The sequence below is a fragment of the Trichechus manatus genome, unplaced genomic scaffold, assembly GCF_000243295.1.
Source record: "Trichechus manatus latirostris isolate Lorelei unplaced genomic scaffold, TriManLat1.0 scaffold00072, whole genome shotgun sequence".
In the NCBI taxonomy this organism is placed as follows: Eukaryota; Metazoa; Chordata; class Mammalia; order Sirenia; family Trichechidae; genus Trichechus; species Trichechus manatus.
The window spans coordinates 3602330-3627434 of record NW_004444008.1 but is presented as its reverse complement, the minus strand read 5'-3'; the positions used below and the strand labels follow the sequence as shown (position 1 = coordinate 3627434).

Sequence of the window (25105 nt, the reverse complement as noted above, 5' to 3'; positions counted from 1 at the left end):
GAGGAGTAGACCCCCCCCTCCTGTAGATGTTCACAGATGCCCCTGATCTGGGGGAGGTGTAGACGACCCTCGTCTTATACTAGCCTGGAGGCATGACCAGCTTTGGCTAGGGAAGCCCCCTGAGCAGGAGGACCACGGATGTGGCCTGGTGCGGCTTGCCCTCTTAGTCGTCCCTCTGCCCTGAGGACAGGAGGATCCAGGTCAGGGATGGCAGAGCCGCAGCCAACCAAGAGCCAGAAATCAGCGTTTGGGGCCATGAGCCATTTGACACGTGGGGTCAACATCACTGCAGCAAAAGCTGGTGAATGTTCTGGGCTCCTTGCCACCCCAGTGTGTGGGGAGTGTGTTCTCCTCATGCAGTCTTTGCACCCTGTCTTCCCTCCGCCCTGGCACACTTCTGTCAGACACGGCGTGTGGCTCTCCGTGGACTTGTCTCACCTGAGGCCTTGTGTAATATGGTGTCACGAATCATCAGGTTCCTCAGGGATGAGAATCAGCATCAGCAGAAAGCTGGTTCCCATAACGTAGAGGTCAGACGTACCTGCACCCTCCAACTTCTTCACCATTTCTGACACCAGGCGTCCCCCCACGGCACTCTCTACTTCTCTGCGGCATTCAATAATTCATTGCAATGGCCACACAGACCTCACAAACCACACCTAGAGTTATGTGGTTTATTAGGGAAGTAACAGGCTACAACTCAGGATCAGGATCGGCTTGGAAGGGGAACAACTCAAGATCAGGATCAGGAAGCAAGCATGTACGCAAGATCTGGAGGTGCCCCAGAGTGGAGAGCACATCCCTCCCTCCTTCAGTGCAGGACAGCTTCCAACCAGCAGAGCTCTCAGCTGCTGTCTCCCATCAGGCTGCCCCACCACTGGCCTCTCCGCCGCTAACTGGCCCAGCTCACGGACGGTGTGGCATCGCGCCTAACTCGCGGCTGCTCTCTGCTGCCAGACCTCACCGCCGCTGACTGGCCCAGCTCACGGATGGTGTCGCATCGCGCCTAACTCGCGGCGGCTCTCTGCTGCCAGACCTCACCGCCGCTGACTGGCCCAGCTCACGGACGGTGTGGCATCGCGCCTAACTCGCGGCTGCTCTCTGCTGCCAGACCTCACTGCCGCTGACTGGCCCAGCTCACGGACGGTGTGGCATCGCGCCTAACTCACGGCTGCTCTCTGCTGCCAGACCTCACTGCCGCTGACTGGCCCAGCTCACGGACGGTGTGGCATCGCGCCTAACTCACGGCTGCTCTCTGCTGCCAGACCTCACTGCCGCTGACTGGCCCAGCTCACGGACGGTGTGGCATCACGCCTAACTCACGGCTGCTCTCTGCTGCCAGACCTCACTGCCGCTTCAGGACTGCTCAGCTCCCACGTGGCTCTGCTTCTCTGCCAGACCAGCTCTCAGCCAGCGCCTCTCTCAGCTGCCGCTTTGTCAGCTCTAACCAGCCCAGCTGTTGGCTGGCCGCTTTCTCAGCTGCAGCCTTTTTTTGCCAGGCCTTCAAGACACGGTCTCCTCCCAGCTCGGTCGTTCAGGAAGCCTCACACACCTGTTTCTCGGCCGTTTATATATCCCAGTCCTCATCAGTTACAAGGCGGGGCCTCCCTCACCAGACCAGAGTTCAGCCAGTCCTCAATTACCCCTAAGATGTCAGTCGTCTCGGGTGTTGTATAAAAGTCACATTTTCTGCAGGTAGAGACCGGCTCTTCCCCTGGGCAAAAGTGACAACCCTCTGGGCTAGAAAGCAACCCGGCAGGTCCCCCGAGGGGCTTCTCCAAAGAATTAGGGCAAAGTCAGCAATGCCTCGGCTTAGGGGGCATCTCCCAAGCTGTTTTTCCAAAGAACCAAGGCCAGAGACCACATACAGGAATTCGTGCCACACCTGCGACACGGGTGTCTGCGTTTGCGTTTTGCTGTAGCCGTCACGTGCCTGTAGGGCTGGGCCCACGCGCCATGCCAGGGATGGTTGTTGGCTCTTCCCGCTGGAACGGAGCTCTGTGCTGTTCTCTCCTCTGTCCCCAGGGGCTGTTGTATTGAGTGCCTTCAGTAAAACTGCTAACTGAACGAGCCACGTGAATGAGGTTAATGCAGCGGTCATTACAGCTTCTCTCCCAGATGAGAAAATAGTGATTAGACACAGCTCTTCCAGCTCTGCATTTGAGGCATGGTGTTCAAGCTGTTCCTGAAAGGCATACAGGCTTCCTTGAAATAACTGTTAAAATGTATACAATTATACGCCATGTAGAGCAGAATAATACCCTTCTTAACCCTTAGGTTTCTCAGCATGGCTGACGATGAGCATAAAGGTAGAAGTGAAACACACGTGCGCACTGATTCCTTTTACGCGTCCTTGGTCCTTCAGTTATACAGGAAGCGCTGCTGAAACTTCGACCGATTTCTGTTAGCTGTCTGCATCAGTTGTTCTAGTTTTGCAAAGGCACAAGTAATTTTGGGTGATATGGGCCTCTAAATAAGTACAGCGCAATGCTCTCATTTCCATGTAAGATCTTTTTCACCTGATTTGATGCCCTTTGTGTATAAACGTGAAGAATCATGCCTGTTATTTCTTCGCACGTTTGTCTCTAAGTTGTATTGTGGGCTGCCTGCTAGAGAGCAGATCTTACCCCTGGGCTTAGAAAAACAATTTGATTGTTTTCTATTCAGTCTTCTGCCTCCAAAATAGCATGCCTGTCGTTTTAAAAACACATGATTTGTCAAAAATTTACAAGGCAAATTTGAGTATTTCTCTGTAGAGACGGACGTGTTCAGGTGTCAGTAAAATTTAATGCCACTATTACAATGGCTGATACCTCTTTAAGGGGGATTCGTACTTTGTGATCTTTTTTTAGCAGAGAAAGTCTTGGTCACATACTCCTGACCTCGCTTCTTTTCAAACTTCTCATCGTGGTTGCTTTAATGTTCCAGATCTTCATCTCTCCTCGAGCCACAAACTCCTTCCATCTACCAGACGACCCCGCGGTCCCCGTCATCATGGTGGGCCCGGGCACTGGTGTTGCCCCCTTCATCAGCTTCCTGCAGCACAGGTCAGTGGGCTCCTACGCGGTCTGCGGAGGGCAGAGCGTTTTCGGCGCGTGGGAAACGCATCCCCTGTGATCCTGGTGGAAATAGAGTAGGTGGCCTTTGTCGCTTCTTTAGCAGTTTTTAGGATATTGGACTTCGGCTGTGAAGTTTTTGTTTGAGATAAATGACTGTCGGATGTGTGATAGCATACAACAGTCTGTCTCCATGGGGCAGGCAAGCCAGCGCCTTGGGGACGTTGTGCTTCCTGGTGGGACTTCTTTTTCCCTGCAGCACTTTATTCCCTGTTTCCTGTCCCCAGCTGCACTGTGGATCCCGGCATATGTAGCTGGGGACAGCATGGGCCGTGATGTCCTGCTGTGATGATACACGGGCTGTTTCGTGTATTCCTTAACCAGATGAAAGTGGAAGTAACGGACCCAGTTACCAGCCTCTGTGCTGACTGTGGCGTCTGCTGGGGCAGCCACGGCACCCTGTGGACTGGACGTGGCTCACAGCTGTGCAGGCTCTGTGCTCAGTGACTGTGGTGTCTGTTGGGGCAGCCACGGCACCCTGTGGACTGGACGTGGCTAATAGCTGTGCAGGCTCTGTGCTCGCTGACTGTGGCGTCTGCTGGGGCAGCCACGGCACCCTGTGGACTGGACGTGGCTCACAGCTGTGCAGGCTCTGTGCTCAGTGACTGTGGCGTCTGTTGGGGCAGCCACGGCACCCTGTGGACTGGACGTGGCTCACAGCTGTGCAGGCTCTGTGCTTGCTGACTGTGGCGTCTGCTGGGGCAGCCACGGCACCCTGTGGACTGGACATGGCTCACAGCTGTGCAGGCTCTGTGCTCACTGACTGTGGTGTCTGCTGGGGCAGCCACGGCACCCTGTGGACTGGATGCGGCTCACAGCTGTGCAGGCTCTGTGCTCAGTGACTGGTGTCTGTTGGGGCAGCCACGGCACCCTGTGGACTGGACATGGCTCATAGCTGTGCAGGCTCTGTGCTCAGTGACTGGTGTCTGTTGGGGCAGCCACGGCACCCTGTGGACTGGACGTGGCTCACAGCTGTGCAGGCTCTGTGCTAAGTGAGTGGTGTCTGTTTGGGCAGCCACAGCACCCTGTGGACTGGACGTGGCTCATAGCTGTGCAGGCTCTGTGCTCGCTGACTGGTGTCTGCTGGGGCAGCCACGGCACCCTGTGGACTGTGGATGTTAACTGAGTGGATGAACTTTCAGTGAGTGCAAAGATGATTTTGCAAACCTGTCTGGCTTCGGTTGTGGTATTTTCTAACAAAAGAAGGTGGTTGGTCTTATGTATTCTTCATATCAAACATCTTACTTTATCTTTCATTAGAGAGAAACTTCAGGAGCAACATCCAGATCGAAACTTTGGGGCAATGTGGTTGTTCTTTGGCTGCAGGCATAAGGACCGAGATTATTTATTCAGGTACCATGCAGTTCTGCCATTTCTTTACTCAGCCATTGAGTGGAATTCTGGTGTTAGATTTTTTTAAACTTGAAGTGACAGACTTTCTAGTGACCCACTCTGCATGTTGTATTTCAGAGATGAGCTCAGGCATTTCCTTAAACACGGGGTCCTGACTCACCTGAAGGTGTCGTTCTCACGAGATGTCCCAGTGGGCGAAGAGGCAGCCCCAGCCAAGTACGTGCAGGACAACTTGCAGCTTCACTCCAAGCAGGTGGCCAGGATCCTTCTCCAGGAGAACGGTTCTGTTTATGTGTGTGGGTAAGTGGCGTTTGCGCATCCATGCCAGACAGGACAAGGGAGTAATGAATGTTTATAAGCGGAACTAAAGACCAGGAGGTTAATGATCTCATGCGGTCGTAGGGTGTTCTCAGGTGCAGGCATAGAATAATAGCCGGAAGGTTGTCATTTTCAGGGAAATATTTGTGAAAAATCAGTTCTTGGTTAGGTTGTGGCGTGCTTCATGCCATCTTAGATACGTGTCTTAGCCTCTGAGAAGAGTTAGACGCTGTGTTAAGTCATTGATCTTTCAACGGGACATCTCGGGATGGATTTTGTCATGTACAAGAATCTGTGCGCTTTCTGCAGTTGAAGCAGCTAAGGAGAGAAGTGTCGGGGTCCTTTTGCTTCAGGGCAGAATCCACGGCGTCCAAGTTGACGTCAGCCACGAGTCATTCTCGGGATGTTGGGTGTCCTTTGCCTTCCGAGGCAGATGCACTGTAGAAACTGTACCCGCCCTAGAAAGTCCAGGAGCTGTACATTTATTTCCTTGCCTTAATCGAACTCAAAATTTCTCCTGATTATTTGGAAGTAAGAAATATGTTCTTTCACTCTAAGTGCCACTTAACATTTAACACATTCTCTAAGTCGGCTGCTTTTATTTTTCTTAAACTGTGACCCATAAAAAGAAATGCTGGCGTGGTGACCTTGGATACGTACAAATATAGTGGAGACAAAAGTTCCATGAAACAAAACAGCTTTTCTGTACAGGACACATTCTGATAATTTCTAGTCTGTTCTGTTCTACTGTTTCCTTAAAAAAAGAGAGCCGTGTGGGGGCTGCAGGAGCACGGGCAGGGCCTCATCCCGTGAGTTAGTGAGGTGGAGTGTGGAAGAGGGCCGCACAGAGCGGGTCCTCATCAGCGCTTCTCAGGCGTGCAGACAGTGTGTGTGTAAGTGTGTGGGGGACCTCCGGGCCCCCCGGATGCACGCGGCCCACTTTGTCCCAAGAGCCGAAGGGACGAGCCGACGGGTGGGCAGGACCGGATGACGGAAGCCCTTAGATACTCACTGAAGATGGGGTGCTCCCGGGGACACTGAGGGGCGTCAGCAGGCACGCCGTGGTCAGCGTGGCTTTAGAGTGGTCACCGGATGATGGCCTGGGGAGGGGGATACATGCGTATCTGCTGGGAAACTGGCAACTTTCCAGAGAAAATGGGGACGAACTAAGATGTCAAAGGGAATTAAGTTACTGAATTCAGGAGGATTTGGTTAAAAAAAAAAAAATCCTGTTTCTTAAACATTAATGCTATTACTTTCTCTTCTAGAGATGCTAAGAATATGGCCAAGGATGTAAACGATACTCTTGTGGAAATAATAAGCAAAGAGGCTGGAGTTGAAAAACTAGAAGCAATGAAAACATTGGCTACTTTAAAAGAAGAAAAACGGTATCTTCAGGACGTTTGGTCATAAAATCCAGAAAGTGAGGGAAGAGGATTCAGCTTTTGTGGCTAAAAATACTAAAAGCCAGTATTGTTGAAGATCTGCTGTCTGCTCCCTCCCTGTGCCTATGACCCTCTGCAAAGGCCCCTCCTGCCTACAGGCCCCCTGCTGAGAGGCGGCCCTCCCCACACCTCAGCAGCCCCCCAGGCCTCATGCCCTGGAGCACTTGGCAGAGACGTGGCCAGCTCAGGGGGTGCTCAGTCTGGATCTGTACACACAGGTGGTCTGCTCTGGCAGTGGCCTGGGGTCCCGGCTGTATGATCGACTCCCATGAACTGACACTGCCAAAGCTTTTCAATAATGTAGACAGTTTATCATCTTGGTGTGACACATACCCATAAAGAGTATTCACATCATGGATTTAAACTATACACGTGTAACATGTCCGTTATGAGTTAATGTAATTTTATCAAATGGTTATTTATTACCAAAACTCTATTTCTGATGAAAAATATTTTAAGGTAATGCTTACAGGATTTTTTTTAAATGATGCTAGAAATATGAAATATATTTTGAAATTCCACTCTGACACACAATTGATTTGTCAGTTCCTTTTTTTTTAGCATCAGAGTTCCAGAATGTGGGGGAGTTCCCGTGTAACGTGAAGACGTGGCACGTGTGTGTTCTGGTAAAGAAGGTCATAGCGTTGTCTCACCCTATCCTCCGTGACTTTCCTTCCACCTCCTCTTGGCCTGGATTAGCGTTTCTGCGCATACTTCAGCTTAATCGCCGTGATGCTGCTCAGACTTTACCCCAGCCTTACAGTACCCACTCAGTTAATAGCCTTGTATTTCTTACATTTTCAGTGACAAACTTCTCTCTTAAAATTTGTCACAAAGAGAAACGATATAAAAGGTATCATAATTTTTCTCCTGGGTTCTAGTATACAGTGTATTGCTTTTATTGAAGAGATTTGGTATTTTAAAAAGCAAGTAGTATTTGACTCAGCGGCACACAATAACAACAGCCACCTGTCAGAGGCCTCTGGTCGTTTCAGGAGATGAAGATCTGGAGGAAATGTGGCATCATCTTAAGGTTCAGTAGTACTTTATGGCTGTTCCTTGTTTTACTCTCTAATCTTACATATGGCATGTATTTTGCAATAGAAACCTATCTCAGAGGATAGAAAAGCATACAAACGCTGTATTACATACAGAATTATATTCATATATTGTATACATCAGCCAAAGTATACTTCAGATGAAAACATTAGAAGGAACAGAGAACTGTATTACTTCTTGGTAGCTATAACAGGAAAAGTTATCACGAACTTGTATCCACGTTCCACCATCGTTTATAAGTATCTGAGCCCCAGTCTGTAGATTTATAGTCTTGCTGCTTGTTGGAAACGGACCTAAGTATGTGTAACTTTGTGGACACGCAGTCATGAGGTTCTTTCTGTTAGATATTGATCAACATCAAGTTTGAGGTGGGTATGGATTAGCTGCTCCCCCACGGTCTTGTCAGCAGGGTATGGTGAAAATAGGTCTCAGCCGAAATTCCGTGACACACAGACATTGATTAAACAGAAACACTGGAGCAGCCAGGCACACAGCAGCTCCCACAGCCAGCTCTGGGATGAAGTCCGAGCCCCGTCAGGTGATCAGCCGCGGCTTTCTGAAGAGTTTACTGAAGGCTGTGGTGATGGATCTCAGCCCCACACCAGGCACCACCTCTCAGGGCCTTGCTTACGGAGGGTGGGGCTGCCCATCTACAGATCCTGGATAGGCTAGTGTTCCCTGTGAGGGGCCTTTTCTCACCTCGACCGTTCTAATAAGCCACTAAGGCACCTGCTTGTTAGAGGCGTGTGCTGACCAGGGATGAAGGTGACGAGTGAACCTAGAGGTCCCAGGGGCGCCTAACAGACGAGCATGTGGTGTGTGTGCTGGAGGGTTGTACTGTGAATGGCAGGCACTGCAATACGGGGACCCCAGGGCATCTGTTAAGTCAGATATCAACTCCCTGGCTTCAGCCACACTGGGCCCCCCGCACCAAGATTCAGCATTTGCTGCATTTGGGGCATCGCTTACACAAAAGGAGCTGTTTAGGTCATGAAATGGCTCGGTTTTACACTCCCAGAATGACACAGCTGTATACATCCCAGGTTTATTTCCAGTGAGCACCCTAGACAAAGTACATACTGCTGAAAGCATTCTGTAATTATGTGACATATTTTATTATTTTATGTTGTCATTAGTTGCGGTAGGGTTGGCTCCAACTCATGGGGTGACCTTTATATATAACAATGAACTGTTGCCTGGTCCTGTGCTATCTTCATGATCGTTGGTACGTTTGAGTCCGTTTGTTTTGTATGTTATTGTGGTGTGCTGTCAGTCTCACTCATAGTGACACTATAGGACACAGTAGAACTGCCCCATAGGGTTTCCTAGGCTGTAATCTTCACAGGAGCAGATTACCAGGTCTTTTCTCCTGTAGAGCAGCTGGTGGGTTTGAACCACCAATCCTTCAGTTAGCAGCTGAGGACTTAGCCATTGCACCACCAGAGCTTTGTTTTATATATTTTATTATAAATGTAGGTGGACTAAACAATGTAAATAAAAGATTACTAAATAAACCCACCGATGTCCCATGTAGAAGAGACATCAACAAAAGATTGAATGTTAAGAGATGGAAAAGGATATGCCATACAAACACAGAAAGAAAGCAGGTGTAGCTAAATTAATATAAAAGAGACTTGGAGAAAAATATTACTAGAGATGGAGACATTTTCATAATACTTAAAGAAGAAAATGAAGACCCAAAAACCGTAAGTATATGTGTACTTAATAACAAAACTTAGAAGTATGTAAAGCAAAGGTTGCCAGAATTTAAAGGAGAAATGGCTAGATCCAAAATCAGTTGGAGAATTTAGCCACTCTTAGTAGTAGGAGTTCCTGGGTGGTGCAAACTGTTAAATGCTCGACTGCTACCCTAAAGGTTGACAGCTCGAACCCACCCAGAGGCACCTCAGAAGACAGGCGTGGTGATCTTTTTCCAAAAGCTTACAGCCTTGTTCTACTCTGGACATATGAGGTCTCTATGAGTCAGAATTAATTTGACTGCAACTAGCAACAGTAGCAGAAAGAACAAGCAGACGAAATAGTAAGCATATAGAAATTTTCTAACAACACAGTTAACCAACTGGACCTAATTAACATATGGAACATTAAAACCAACAATTTCAGTATATAAATTATTTTCTAGTTCACACTGACTATCAGGGTATAAAGATAGAAACCATACAACATATGTTCTCTTGGAGTTAAACCAGAAGTTAATGACTAAGTGTAACTAGAATAATCCCCAAATGTTTGGAAAATAAGCAACACATTAAATAGTCCATGAGTCAAACAAAAATTACAAGGGGAATTAGGAAATATTTTAATGAAGGAAAGAAGAAAAAAAAAAAAAAGGCCAAAACTTGTGCTGTGCAGCTAAAGTATTGCTGTGAGCGAAATTTATGGGTCTAAATGCTTAGAAGAAAACTTAAAGTCAATGATCTAAGCTCCTATCTTGGGAAAGTAGCAAAGAACCAGTAAAATAAACACCAAGAATACAGTAGAAATGATATAATAAAGATGAAAGAAGAATTCAATGAAATAGGAACAAATGTACAATAGAGAAACCAAAGAAAAGTTAGTTTTTAAGAGAAAAAAGAAAAAGATGAATTCCTAACAAGAGCAAATCAAGAAAAAAGAAAAACAAGTTTCCAATCTCAGGAATGAAAGAGCTAACATTATTACATATCCCTCAGACTTAGAAAAGATTCTAAGAGCGTATAATGACCATCCGTATCAATAATTTGAAAATTGAGAAATTCCTTGAAAAATTCAGTGTACCAGAACTGACACAAGAAGAAATAGGAAAACAAAGTAATTATAGTTTTGGTAGCTATTTAAAATACAGAATCTAATTAAAAACTCCTACAAAGCAAAATCAGGACTGCTGTCTACACAGTGTATTCTCCAAACCTTTATGAAAGAAAGAATAGTAACCTTATTAAACCCTTGCATCATACTGAAGAAGAGCATTTTCAAACACATTTAATGAGGCCAGCATATCCACGGTACTAACAGAGACGTTACAAAAAACAAAAAATACAGGTCATTGTATCTCTCAGGAAAAGAGCTGCAAAAATCCTAAACCAGATATTAGCAAATGAAATCACGTAATATGCAAAAAGATAATGCACATGACAATGTGGAGCTCATTCCTGGAATACAAGATTGATTTAATACTCAAAATTCAATATGATACACGTTTACAGAATAAAGAAGAAAAAAACATGATCCTCTTAGGTGCTGACAAACTTTCTGTAGAGGTTTTTTCTGTAAAGAGTGTGAATAGTTTATTGTTTGCAGACACAAGGGTCTCTGTCACAACTGTTTAAGTTTACTACTCAACTCTGCTGTTTTAGTGGGAAAGCAACTGCAGACATACATAAACGAAGGGAGTAGCTGTGTTCCAATAAAACTTTATTTTAAAGCAGGTCATTGTCTCATACTATGGTGACTTGTGGGTTGCTGTGATGCTGAAAGCTATACCACCAGTATTTCACATACCAACAGGGTCACCTGTGGTGGACAGGTTTCAGCAGAGCTTTCAGACTAAGATAGACTAGAAAGGCCTGGTGATCTACTTCTGAAAATTAGCCAATGGAAACTCTATAAGTCACAACAGAACATTGTCCCACTCACTTGCTTTGGACACATCAGGAGGGATCACTTGCTGGAAGAGGACATCATGTTTGGTGAAGTGGAGGACCAGCAAGGGTGAGGGAAACCTATGAGATGGATTGGTACAATGGCCACAGTAATGGACTTGAACATGCTGGTGATTGTGAGGATGATACAGGGCTGGGCAACATTTTGTTCTGTTATGTATGAGGTCGCCATGAGTCCGAGCTGATGGCACCTAACAGCGTATTTATGTTGTTAGCTGCCGTCGAGTCGGTTCCAACTCATAGCGACTGTCATGGATTGAATTGTGCCCCCCCAAAATGTGTGTCACCTTTGTTAGGCCATGATTCCCAGTATTGTGTGGGTGTCCACCTGTTTGTGATCCTACGTGTTGTAAATCCTAACCTCCATCACATTAATGAGGCAGGATTAGAGGCAGTTATGTTAATGAGGCGAGACTCAATCTACAGGATTAGATTGTATCTTGAGTAAGTCTCTTCTGAGATATAAAAGAACTCTGCAGAGAGGAGGGGGTCCTCATACCACCAAGAAAGAACCATTGGGAGCACAGCACGTCCTTTGGACTCGGGGTTCCTATGCTGAGAAGCTCCTAGACCAGGGGAAGATTGATGACAAGGACCTTCCCACAGAGCCAACAGAGAGAAAGCCTTCCCCTAGAGCTGGCACCCTGAATTCGGACTTCTGGCCTCCTACACTGTGAGAGGATAAATTCCCGTCTGTTAAAGCCATCCACTTGTGGTATTTCTGTTATAGCAGCACTAGATAACTAAGACAGCAACCCTGTATACAACAGAAGGAAACACTGCCTGATCCTGCACCATCCTCACAATCATCGTTATGTTTGAGCCCATTGTTGCAGCCACTGTGTCAATCCATCTCATTAAGGGTCTTCCTCTTTTTTGCTGACTGTCTACCAAGAATGATGTCCTGTTTCAGGGAATTGTCCCTCCTGATAATATGTCTAAAGTACGTGAGATGAAGTCTCGCCATCCTTGCTTTTAAGGAGCATCCTGGCTGTACTTCTTCCAAAATATTTCAATATAGCTACTATTATTATTGATGGAGCCCTGGTGGTGTAGTGGTTTAGAGCTTGTCTGCTAACTAAAAGATCAGTGGTTCATATCCACCAGCCACTCCTTGGAAACTCTAGAGAGCAGTTCTACTCTGTCCTATAGGGTCGCTATGAGTCAGAATCCACTGGATGGCAACAGGTTACGGGTTTTATTATTATTGATAACAATACAAACTTTTTATTTTCTGTTTTATAGATTTACATTTTTTTCTAGAAAATGCAGCCAAAGTATAAAGTAGAATCAGTTTTGATCCCTCAGTGCAATTGATTACTGATTGATTATTTTTGTGTGGCCTTTCTAGCTATGGTCTTGTAACTCCCACTTATGTGATTGGGTGGGCCTGTGTGATATGGTAATCCAAGGGGATTGGTCAGTTTTGCCTTAAAAGAGAGCCAATTCCAGAGGAGAAAAAGAGAGGAGGAGCCCACCACCGAGGAAGGAGACCCAGAAGCAGAGACTTGGCAGCAGGAGACAATGCAGTGGGCTTCCAGGCCCATGGAGAGAGAAGGCTGAGTGCCTTTGGGTACAGACTGAGGGCCAGGGAGAGATGTGCCTGCGAGCATGACTGGGAAGAGGCTATCCTGATGGAACAAGTGTACCCTGAGTGTTCTTGAGCCTGAATTGTAACTGTTACTTCCCTAATAAACACCATAATTGTGAATATGGTATGGTCTGTGAGTTCTGTGTGGCCATTGCAAAGAATTATCGAACCCAGTAGAGAGTGCTGTAGGAGGGACAGCTGGTGTCAGAATTGGTGAAGGTGGCAGAGAGAGGAGGCTTAAGAATCTGTCTCATGAGAATCAGCCTTGGGCTCTTGATCTTGGTTCTCCTTCCCCCTTGAGGGGTTGGAGGAGGTCAGATAATGCCCCCATGCCATTTTTACAGTTGTCCCATAAAATTCTTGGTTTACTTTTCTTCTGCGGTATTAACAATAAGTATTTTAAATATTCAAACATAAAAGTAAGCATTCCGGAATGTGGATGATGTACACATTTTAGAGCTGGATAATGGGAAATATCGGTAAGATGAATGCCATCCATCATCTGCTGGCTGCCAGGAGTCAGTCCCATGGGCCCAGGTCTGGGTGATCCAGTTTCCCTTCTGCTCTGTGAGTCATGGAGATTTGAACCCTGGAAGTTCAAACTCTCTTGAGTCACTCGGTACAGTTTTTCTCATGTATGTGGACATACACATCCAAGATCCTTATTTTTATCAAAGCTATGAAAACTGAGATAATTTAAATATATTTAAACCACCAGTGTATAGTATATGGATATGTTGCTGTTGTCAGGTGACATCGATTTGGCTGTGACTCATAGAAGATAACAGAATGAAACAAGGCCCAGTCCTGTGCCATCCTCAAAATCATTGCTACATTTGAGTCCATCATTGCAGCCACTGTATCAATCTATCTCGCACTACATAGTTAATTATTGTCTGTTATGGATTGAATTGTGTCCCCCCAAAATTTGTGTGTCAACTTGGCTAGTCCATGATTCCTGGCATTTTGTGATTGTCCACAATTTTGTCATCTGATATGATTTTCCTATGTGTTGTAAATCCTACCTCTACGATGTTAATGAGGCAGGATTAGAGGTAGTTATGTTAATGAGGCTTCACTCAATCTACAAGATTAGATTATGTTTTAAATCAATCTCTTTTGAGATATAAAAGAGAAAATTGAGCAGAGAGACAGGGGGACCTCATACCACCAAGAAACAAGAGAGAATAGTGAGTCCTTTGGACCCAGGTCCCTGTGCTGAGAAGCTCCTAGATCAGGGGAAGATTGATGACAAGGACCTTTCCCCAGAGCTGACAGAGACAGAAAGTCTTCCCCTGGAGCTGGCACTCTGAATTTGTACTTCTAGCCTCCTAAACTGTGAGAGGATAAATTTCTCTTTGTTAAAGCCATCCACTTGTGGTATTTCTATTACAGCAGCACTAGATAACTAAGACAGTGTCCCACTCTGTGGATATACCACAATAGTATTCTGTTGGGTATACCACAAAAGGACATCTTGCCTGCTTCCAGGTTTTGGTGATTATGGTCAAGCTGCTATAAACATTTGTGTGCATATTTTTGTGTGAATATCCATTTTCAACTCATTTGGGTAAATAGGAGTGGGGTTTCTGGGTCATATGGTAAGTGTATTTTTTAAGTTATAAGAAACTGCCAAACTGTCTTCCAAAGTGGCTGTCTTAATTTGCATTCCCACCTGCAATTTTCTTTTTCTGTTTTTAATAGTAAATTTGTAAGAGTTTAACACTGTTAGAGCTTGCTTTGGGTACTGTTCATGTCTCCCATCCCTGCGACATTGTGTGTTACTGCATTTAAACAGTGGATTCAGAATTTTAAAATGACAGCACAGGGATTATAAAAACCAAGAAACGCAACTTGAATTGCTTCATTAGAAAAAAAATTATTTATTCCTTTCAGTCACATCTCATAGATGAAAAATGCTTCGTATTATAGATACAACAGTGAAAAGACTGTCCCTGATGACCTGGTGTGCTCATTATGAGGCTCTGCATGCTGGAAAGACAAACGTTCAAAGGTTTAGCTCACCTTTGAAGTGTAGTGCAATCCTGAAGCTAATGTGGGTGCAGAGTGTTTTCCCAGGGTTTGTTCTCTGCTGTGTGAAATTTTCTGTTTCCCTAGCTATCTTTTTTTCTAGTGTGGAATTTTAGACAACCAGAATCAGCCCTAAGGAAGCACAGTGAAGCCATCAAGCTTTAAAACTGTTCAGCACACAGAAATTGTGGAGAAAGCCATGGTCTATTGTCAAATACCAAAATAACTGAGACAGAATCCTTTAAACATGTATATGAAGTAGGTAATTCTGCCATCAGAGGAACTCAGCCCAAACTGGAGCCAAGTTCCCTATCTGAAAAGAGATAAGAGGTTTTATAGACAATTAGTAACAAAGAAATTCTAAAAGATTGGGTAAGTGAACAAAGAAATTCTAAGCAATTGGTTAAGTGAGAAGTCTCTAATTTGGGGGGAGGGATTATGAAAGTGGGGAAAGCTAATTCACTGGTTTGAACATTCATTTTTTCTGATTAGTTTGACTTTGGTTTACTGAGTCAGAGACACTCTAATCGACAAGTGTGATATAAACCAGACCTTTTGTGTCTCAGTTAGTGGCTTCTAAAGTTAATGGAGGACACAAAGACATATTATAATCAAGCTTTGCAAAACCAAACACAAAGAAAAGGTCCTGAGAGCAGCTTGGGAAAAACAAACTGTTACCTACAAAGGGGAGCCAGTAAGACTAAGCTCTGATATCTCGGCAGAAATCATGTTGGCAAGAAGGCAATGGGATGACATATATAAAACCCTGAAAAAAAAAATGCCAAACAAGAATTATATGTCCATTAAAGTTGTCTCTCAAACACAATGGTGAAATTAGGACATTTCCAGATAAACAGAAATTAAGGGAATTTGTAAAAACCAGACCAACCTTATAAGAAATATTAAAGGGAGGCCTTCGGACAGAGAACCAACAACATCAGACAACAACTTGAGATTAAGATACATGACAGCATCACCCAGACACCAACAAAGATAAAAAAAACTCTCAAAAATAAAATAAAGCTACAAGACTGAACACAGGTAACCATAGGCATCAATCTATAAATGACAACAACTGCAAAGTAAAAAGGGGCAATTAATGATGTAGTTACAGAACTTCCATATGGAGAGGAAGTCAAGGTGATATCAAGCTATGACAGACCATTTTAAATTTAGGAAGATAAATTTCAGAGTAACCACAAAAAAAATTAATAAACCTACTCAGCAAACAAAAAAGAAGAAAACCATAAAGACTCACTAAACACAAAATCAACAACGAAGAAAATGAAAAGCCAAATCTGTCTTGGAAGAAGTACAGTCATCCTGCTCATTAGAAGCAAGAATGGCGAGACTTCGTCTCACATACTTTGGACATGTTATCAGGAGGGACCTGTCTCTGGAGAAAGACATCATGCTTGGAATAGAGGTTCAGTGAAAAAGATGAAGGCCCTCAACAAGATGGATTGACACAGTGGCTGCAACAATGGGCTCAAGCGTAACAACAATCATGAGGATGGCACAGGTTGGGGCTGTGTTTCATTTTGTTGTACAAAGGGTCGCTATGAGTCAGAACCAACTCGGTGGCACCTCACAACAACACCAAACCAACAGCCAACATTACTCTCAATGGAGAGAGACTTCAAAAGCATTCCCCTTGAGAACTGGAACCAGATAAAGACGTCCTTTATCTACACTCTTAGTCAATATTATACTGGAAGTTTATAGCTACAGCAGTAAGAAAAGAAATGGAAATAAAAGGCATCCAAATTGGTTAGGAAGAAGTAAAACTATCCCTATTTGCAGATGATATAATCCTATGCATAGAAAATTCCAGAGATGTTATAAGAAAGCTACTGAAACTAATAGAAGGATTCAGAAAAGTGTCAGGGTACAAGATAAACATGCAAAAATCGGTCGGATTTCTCTACAAGAATAATGACAACTCTGAAAAGAAAATACCATTTACAATCATCCCCCAAAAGATAAAATACTTAGGAATAAATCTAACCAGAACGTAAGGGACTTATACCTAGAAAATTACAAAAAACTATTGCAAGAAACCAAGATAGACCTACATAAACGGAAAAACATACCATGTTCATAGATAGGAAGACATAACATTATAAAAATGTCATCAATACTACCCAAAGCGATCTATAGATATAATGCAATCCCAATCCAAATTTCAACAACATTCTTTAACGAAATAGAAAAACTAATCATCACTTTATAAGGAAAGGTAAGAGCCCCAGATAAGCAAAGCATTACTGAAGAAGAAGAACAAATTAGGAGGCCTCACACTTTCTGATCTCAGATCCCACTATACAGCCATGGAGTCAAAACAGCCTGATACTGGTCTACAACAGACACGTAGACCAACGGAACAGATTTGAGAACCTAGAAGTAAATCCATCCGCCTTTGGGCAGCGGATTTTCGACAAAGGGTCGAAGTCCATTAAATGGCGCAGAGAAGGTCTCTTCAACAAATGGTGCTGACAAAACTAGCTATCCATCTGCAAAAAATGAAACAAGATCATACTTCACACCATACACGAAAACTGACTCAAAATGGATCGAAGACCTAAATGTAAACCTAAAAGTACAAAGATCATGGAAGAAAAGACAGGAACAATGCGAGGGCCCTAAAGTACGGCGTAAAGAGAGTGTGAAACAACTAACAATGCACCGACAGCAGAAGGTAAACTAGGTAACTGGAAGCTCCTAAAAATTAAACACTTATGCTCATCAAAAAACTTTGCCAAAAGAGTAAAAAGAGAGCCTACAGACTGGGATGGATGAATCTGGAGGACATTATGCTAAGTGAACTAAGTCAATCACAAAAGGACAAATGTTGTATGAAACCACGCTTATAAAAAGTCAAGAAAAGTTTTACACACAGAAATATTCTCTGATGGTTATCAGTGAGGGGAGAGGTAGGGAGGAAATATCACTAACTAGATAGTAAACACATGTTAACTTTGGTGAACGAAAAGGAAACACACAATATAGGGGAAGTCAGCACAACAAGACCAAGGCAAAGGAAAGATACTGAGAGGTAGGAGGTAGGATGAATGGAAACAGGGAACTCAGGGTGGTAATAGGGAGAGTGCTGACACATTGTGTGCAATCAGTGCCACAGAACAATTTGTATATAAATTATTGAATGGGAAACTACCTAAAACAATAAAAAACAAACTAAAGTTTATGGAGGAGTCCCTGGGTGGCACAAATGGGTAAGCGCTGGACTGATAACAGAAAGGTTGGTGGTTCAAACCCACCCAGAGGCACTTTCAGGACTGGCAATCTGCATCAGAAAGGTCACCGCCTTGAAAATATCGTGGAGCACGTTCTATTCTGCACACATGTTGTCCAGAACTGTGCTGGCAACTAACAACAACCAAGTTTTTTATCTCTTGCGAAAGACCTCATTGTAGCCAAGCACTTCGCATAAATTTGGTGCAGCTTTGAAAAACAGTCCTGAGGGATGTCCGAGTTTACTGTGAGGTTGGCCAAACTGTGGCTTGAATCTGAACGTTTAACACTAGGCAACAATCCAATACAAGGAAATGGACATTTAACTAGATAAAAAGAAGCCAATTTCAAGGAAGAATGCCAGGAGAAAGGGCAAAAATTGCTGGCTTCTCATCACCAGAAAAAACCTCAGAGCATGTCTGAACATTTTATTATTTCCCCCAAGAACTGGACACTGATTCTAAAGCAATGGATTAAATATTCTCAGTGTTTGCTAACATTCAGCTGTTTTTCTGATTTTTTTGGCAGAAGAAGAAGAACTTCGGAAATTTTCACCAAACATATTTCCCCAAATATAATAGAAACATATGATGATTTTCTGGTGAAGATATTTTAGAAGAATTTCTTCAACTGCAGAGATACTTGAAAGGCATTGAAATCAATCCTGAAGAAACAAAGACATGAACAGTATTGCAATTTCTGGAACTTATCGTGAACTGTGACTTTTATGAATCTCTGACAAACTTGTCCTTATATTTTAGACTTTTCCTATTATTCATCTATCCAATACTTAAGTTGGAAAAAAAAAAAAACCTTTTCAAAATTAAAATTTGAAAAGTGTTATGATTAACTATGAGTGAAAAGAGATGTCTATTGAAACTGAATATGCAAAAGAAGATTAATTTTGACAAATATGCAAATGTTATAGGTGGAAAACAGCAATGGAATGTAATTCCTTGAGGTGTCAGACCAACATGTAGGTATGTTTTTCCCATTTTCTAAAAAAATTCATTAATGCAATAAAAATCATTAAACCATTATTTTTAAATATTTTTGTATTATAATATCAATTTTACATTTCAGTTTTTACTGGCATTATTTATAGATACATGTTGTTGTGTGCCATTGAGTTGGTTCCAACTCATAGCGACCCTATAGGACAGAGAACTGCCCCATATGGTTTCCTAGGCCATAATCTTTATGGGGAGCCCTGGTGGAAAAGAGCTTAAGAGCTTGGCTACTAATAAAAGGTTGGCAGTTTGAATCCACCAGCCACTTCTTGGAAACCTTACGGGGCAGTTCTACTGTGTCCTGTAGGGTTGCTATGAGTCAGAATCAACTCGATGGCAATGGATATCTGTATGGAAGCAGACTGGCACATCTTTCTTCCATGAAGCAGCTGGTGGGTTCTAACCTTGTGGTTAGCAGCCGAGTGCTTAACCATTGCACCACCAGGACTCCTTTTATGTGTGTGTGTGTATGATTCAATGAAAGAAGTTTCCCTAAGGTCTGTGTTTCTTTTCTGAGTGGTATCACTGTGTCTCATCACGTAATGACTGCTGACAATAACTTTGTCACACCGAGGAGGTGGGTGTGAGACTGGTCTGACCTGCTCAGGGTTAGGTCTGCTCTGTGGACACAAAGCACGGCTTCAGAAAGGGCGAGCATCGTGGGACCCCAGCACTCACTGTCCTGATGGAAGGGCTTTCTGTCCTGCAAGAGGAAGGATTCCATTAAAAAAACAAAACAAAACAGAGAATGCTACCATTTTATTTAGCATCTACTATGTTGGCATCGAGAACATCTAGCAAATTACTGCCATTCCTTGCTTTTGTTATTTCTGTCATTTCAAAAGAGTGGATTTTCTTAATGATTTAGCTTCTTACCCTAAAGTGAGGAGTGCGAGGTTGCTCAAGTGGTGTTTGAGGACTGCTATAACTATTATTACTATAACTTTGGAGTCCCTGGGTGGTACAAACAGTTAACGAACTCGGAATGCTAACGGAAAGGTTGAAAGGTCGAGTTCACCCAGAGGTGGTGATCTCCTTCCAAAAAATCAGCCATTGAAATCCCTGTGGAGCATAGTTGTACTCTGACACACATGGAGTTGCAAGGAGTCAGAGTCGACTTGATGGCAACTGTGTTTGGTTTATAATATAATTTTAATCAGAAAATGAAGGAACATTTGCCCAGGAACATGTGTGCCCTTTGACTACCATCTGACCGTGTGAGTGGGGCTGGCACGGTGGCGCGATCTGCTTTCCTTCCCCTCCAGGCAGGACAATCCAGGAGAAGTCACTCACAGTCACACACCACTTCTCCTGACGCCCTGCTGAAGCCAGCCTGAGCTCAGACCCACAGTGGAGACTGTAGGATGCTGAGCTCCACGGTGACCATGTGGTCACAGCTCGTCCCTGTGACTGCAGAGCAGACCGCCCAGTGTCTTCATTTTTCGTCATACCACACCGAGGAAGACAGCATGGAGGATGGTCTTTCTCTGTATTAATTGCATCCTGATTTCTGAACATCATCTTTTAAACTTCAGTTTTCAGACACGTATAACCAAGACTAATCACCGTTGTAAATATTAGATTATTAGCTAAAAAACCAAACGAGTTGCTGACAAGTCGATTCCAAATCATGACGACCTTATGTAGGCAGAATACAATTGTGCTCTGCAGGGTTTTCAATGGCTGTGACCTTTTGGAAGCTGATCGACAGTGCTTTCTTCCAGGTGCCTCTGGGTGGATTTGAACCACCAACCTTTAAGTTAGTCACCAAGCGCAAACCATTTGAGCCACTCAGGGACCTGTATTAGACTATTAACCAAGAACAAATGCAATACTCATTTATAAAAGACATCTTTTACTCCCTCTAATCATGCATGATGAACCTGGATTAAAGAGTTGAAGGCTTCTCCGTGTCTTTATGGCTTCAAGATCGACTCACAACACTCCACGTGTTTTTTGGGGATAGTTGTTCCAAGAAGGTAACAGGTACTCTTTCAGTTGGCCATGCAAAATGTGACTTAATCAGGCAGTATTTATCGGTAATTAACCATAAAGTTAATGATACATTAAGAGTGAAACTTCTCATTCTCTTTCTCTGCAAAGAACCCTGGCTACATTTTAGAACTAGAAGCTCTAAGTAAATAACAAAGAGGTAAAGCCTGACAACAGGCAGCTACCTCCTAGTCTACGTGTCTTCTCAACGTTGGTTTGCAGACATTGTGTGGAAGCCTATGGCTCATTGCCTACCTTTTGAGGAAGTCACTACGTTTTCCAATATTGGCCATTGGGCGGGAATTTCAACTCCAATGAACGTGAATTTTGACAATGGTTCATTAGATGATTTAATGCATGTCAAATGCTTAGAGCTGTGTCTGACAAACACTGCGTATTTAAAATGGTGCAATGGTTAAGCGTGTGATTGCTAACAAAGAGGTCGGCAGTTCAAATCCACCAGCTGCTCCTTGGAATCCCTATGGGGCAGTTCTACTCTGTCCTATAGGGTTGGTGTGAGTTGGAGCCAACTCGACGGCAAAAGGTTTTTACTTTTTATTATTTACGACTACTACTGTTACTGCTGTTACAAATCCTACTATCACTACTACTTTTGTTCTGGAGAAACGCTATTTTCTGATAGGTGTGCTCTGAATTTTGTAGGAGTGTTTGCTGTACAGCAAGGTCATTTTGATACGCTTTTGTTCCCCTGGTATGTGCCCAGCCCACTGCATGTTTCCGGAACAGACATCTGTCTCCACAGGCCTTGATTCTATAGCAGTTAACTGAGCACCTTCCTCCAGCTTTAATTCACTTTCCAAAGGTTAACAGGTAAAGGAACAGGTTCAGAAAAGGTCTAAATCATGTTTCTGTTTTTTCCAGATGGCTGGCCTTAACAAAAGAGCAGGACCCCACCAGATGTGAGAGCCATTAAACCCTCCTGTATTGTGGAACACATCTGCAGGTTATTAAGATATTTTTTTCCCCTCAGTAATTTCAAGGGGAGTTGAGAAAAGTTGCATTTTCTTTATAAGAAATTTCTCCAATTGTTTTCTCATTTGCACCCATATTTAATAGTGACCGGAGAGAAATAAGCTACAATTGCAGCAGGTTATCACTCACCTACATTTTTGCCTTGTTAATGGTCAAAAGTGCTAAACTGCATTTGAGCATGTAGTTACAGAAATACGCAGTTAGCTGATACAAAATGAGAATTAACACCACCTACTGTCAGTTACGGAGCCCTGGTGGCGTAGTGGTTAAGAGCTTGGCTGCTAACTAAAAGGTCAGCAGTTCAAATCCACCAGCCGCTCCTTGGAAATCCTATGGGGCAGTTCTACTCTGTCCTGTGGGGTCGCTATGAGTTGAAACCGACTAGACGGTACCTAACAACAAGAAGTTATATAGCGACTGTATGAAGAAGAATGGGGCATTAGGATTTGAGAAGACTCATTAATAACCCACATTATGCAGATGATACAACCTTGCTTGCTGAAAGTGAAGAGGACTTGAAGCACTTACTGATGAAGATCCAAGACCACAGCCTTCAGTATGGATTACACCTCAACATAAAGAAAACAAAAATCCTCACAACTGGACCAATAAGCAACATCATGATAAACGGAGAAAAGATTGAAGTTGTCAAGGATTTCATTTTACTTGGATCTACAATCAACACCCATGGAAGCACGAGTCAAGAAATCAAAAGACGCATTTCATTGGGCAAATCCGCTGCAAAAGATCTCTTTAAAGTGTTAAAAAGCAAAGATGTCACTTTAAGGACTAAGGTGGGCCTGACCCAAGCCCTGGTGTTTTCAGTCACCTCATATGCATGTGAAAGCTGGACAACGAACAAGAAAGATCGAAGAATTGATGCCTTTGAATTATGGTCTCGGTGATGAATATTGAATATACCATGGGCTGCCAGAAGAATGAACAAATCTATCTTGGAAGAAGTACAGCCAGAATGCTCCTTAGAAGCAGGGATGGCCAGACTATGTCTCACATACTTTGCACATGTTTTCAGGAGGGACTAGTCCCAGAGGGACATCATGCTTGGTAGAGTAGAGGGTCAGTGAAAAAATGAAGACCCTCAAGGAGATGGATTGACACGGTGACTGCAACAATGGGCTCAGTCATAACAAGGATCATGAGGATGGCCTGGGAACGGGCAGTGTTTTGTTCTGTTGTACCTAGAGTTGGTATGAGTCGGAAGTGACTTGACGGCACATAACAACAACAACTGTCAGTTTGTTCTACTGTAGTGGCTTGTGTGTTGCTGTGATACTGGAAGCTATGCCACTGATATTTCAAATACCAGCAGGGCCAGCCATGGTGGACAGGTTTCAGCAGAGCTTCCAGACTAAGACAGACTAGGAAGAAAGACCTGGTGATCTACTTTTGAAAATCAGCCTGTGAAAACCCTATGGAGCACAACATAATATTGCCTGATATAGTGCTGGAAGATGAACCCTCTAGGTTGGAAGGCACTCAAAATGCACAGTGGCCACAACAATAGACTTGAGCATACCAACGATAGTGAAGGTGGTGCAGGACTGGGCAACATTTTGTTCTGTTGTACATGGGGTCGCCGTGAGTTGGAACCAACTCTCTGGTAACTAATAACAGCTACAGAACAGGTTCCTTATGAGCACAATTTAGTGTTCTGGAATTCCCATTTTTAGCAACGTTATCTATAATTTGTATGATCCACACAGTCGAATGCCTTTGCATAGTCAAAAAAACACAGGTAAACATCTTTCTGGTATTCTCTGATTTCAGCCAAGGTTGCTTTTTTGCATGTGGATATCCAGTGTTCCAGAATCATTTGTTTAAAATTCTTTCCTCATTGAATCACCTTCATATCGTTGTAAAAAATAAATTGAATATGCATATGTATATATGTATATATACATAACTATATATATAGTTCTGAACTCCCTCTTCTGTTCTATCGATCTATCTGTCTTTAGGCCAAATACAATACTGGTGTAAGTCTTGTAGTTTTATGAAAGTTTTGAAATCAGGCAGTGTAGATCTTCCAACTTTGTTATTTTACAAAATTATTTGCAATTCTAGGTTCATTGCATTTTCACACAAATTTTGGAGTTTACATGTCAATTTCTAAAAAGTATCCAAAAATTTTTATTGCGATTACATTGGGGAAAATTGACATATTTTCAATATTGAGTCTTCCCATCCATAAACCTGGGATATCCCTCTATTTATTTAGGTCCTCTTTAATTTCTCTCAGAAATGTTTTGTAATTTTTAGTATACAGTTTGAAATATTTATTGTCAAATTTATCTTTAAGTATTTCATTTTCTCGTGTGTTTGTAAATGGTATTTTTTTTAATTTCAATTACCAATTATTCATTTCTGCTTTACGGAAATATAATTGATTTTTATATATTGACTTGTTACCCTGAACCAGAATAACTCAATTATTAGTTCTAGTAGACATTTGTAGTCTTCTAGGGATATCTTCTTAAGCAATCACGTTATCTGCAAATAAAGAAAATTTTACTTCATTATTTCAATCTGAATAAATATTATTTATTTTTATTGCCTTATTACATTAGCTGTAACCTCCAGCATAAATTTGACTAGAAGTTGGGAGAAGGGACATCCTTAACTTGCTTTCAATCTTTGGGGAAAAACACTCATTCTTTATCATTGCATGTGGTGTTATCTGTAGGTTTTTTGTAGAAACGCTTTATCAGGTTTAGGATCATTCCTTCTATTCCCAAGTTGCTAAGAATTTTTGTCACAAGCAGGTGTTTTAAAATATCTATTGCATCTATTGAGATGCTCATAAGTTTTTCTTTATTAATCTCCTAATATAGTAAATTACATTATTTGATTTTTGAAAGATAAACCAATTTTGCATTAATGGAATAAAATCCATATGGTCATGTTTTGTTATCCTTTTACTATATTGCTGAATTTGATTTTAAAATTATTTAAAGGAAAGTTTTTATCTATGTTCAACACTTACATTGATCTGTAGTTTTCTATTTTGTAGTGTCTTTTTTTTTTTTTTTTTTTGCCCAGTATTTGCTGTGAAATCTGGACAATGAATAAGGAAGATTGAAGAAGAATTGACACCTTTGAATTATGGTGTTGGTGAAGATTATTGAATATACCACAGACTGCCAGAAGAACGAACAAATCTGTCTTGGAAGTACAGCCAGACTGGTCCTTAGAAGCAAGGATGATGAGGCTTCTTACCATGTACTTCGGATATGTTATCAGAAGAGACCAGTCCCTGAAGAAG

The 25105-nt window shown here is 42.9% G+C and overlaps 1 protein-coding gene across 1 annotated transcript in view; it reads left to right on the top strand.

Annotated features, from left to right (window-relative positions):
• The window catches only part of MTRR (5-methyltetrahydrofolate-homocysteine methyltransferase reductase), a 32591-nt gene extending 25839 nt beyond the window's left edge, over positions 1-6752 (top strand). Inside the window, exons 11-14 of the mRNA XM_004380269.2 lie at positions 2929-3047; positions 4377-4469; positions 4587-4769; positions 6056-6752. Coding sequence (XP_004380326.2) covers positions 2929-3047; positions 4377-4469; positions 4587-4769; positions 6056-6200 — 540 coding nt within the window. The 3' untranslated portion in view covers positions 6201-6752. The remainder of the gene's footprint in view (positions 1-2928; positions 3048-4376; positions 4470-4586; positions 4770-6055) is intronic.
• The last annotated feature ends 18353 nt before the right edge of the window (positions 6753-25105 follow it).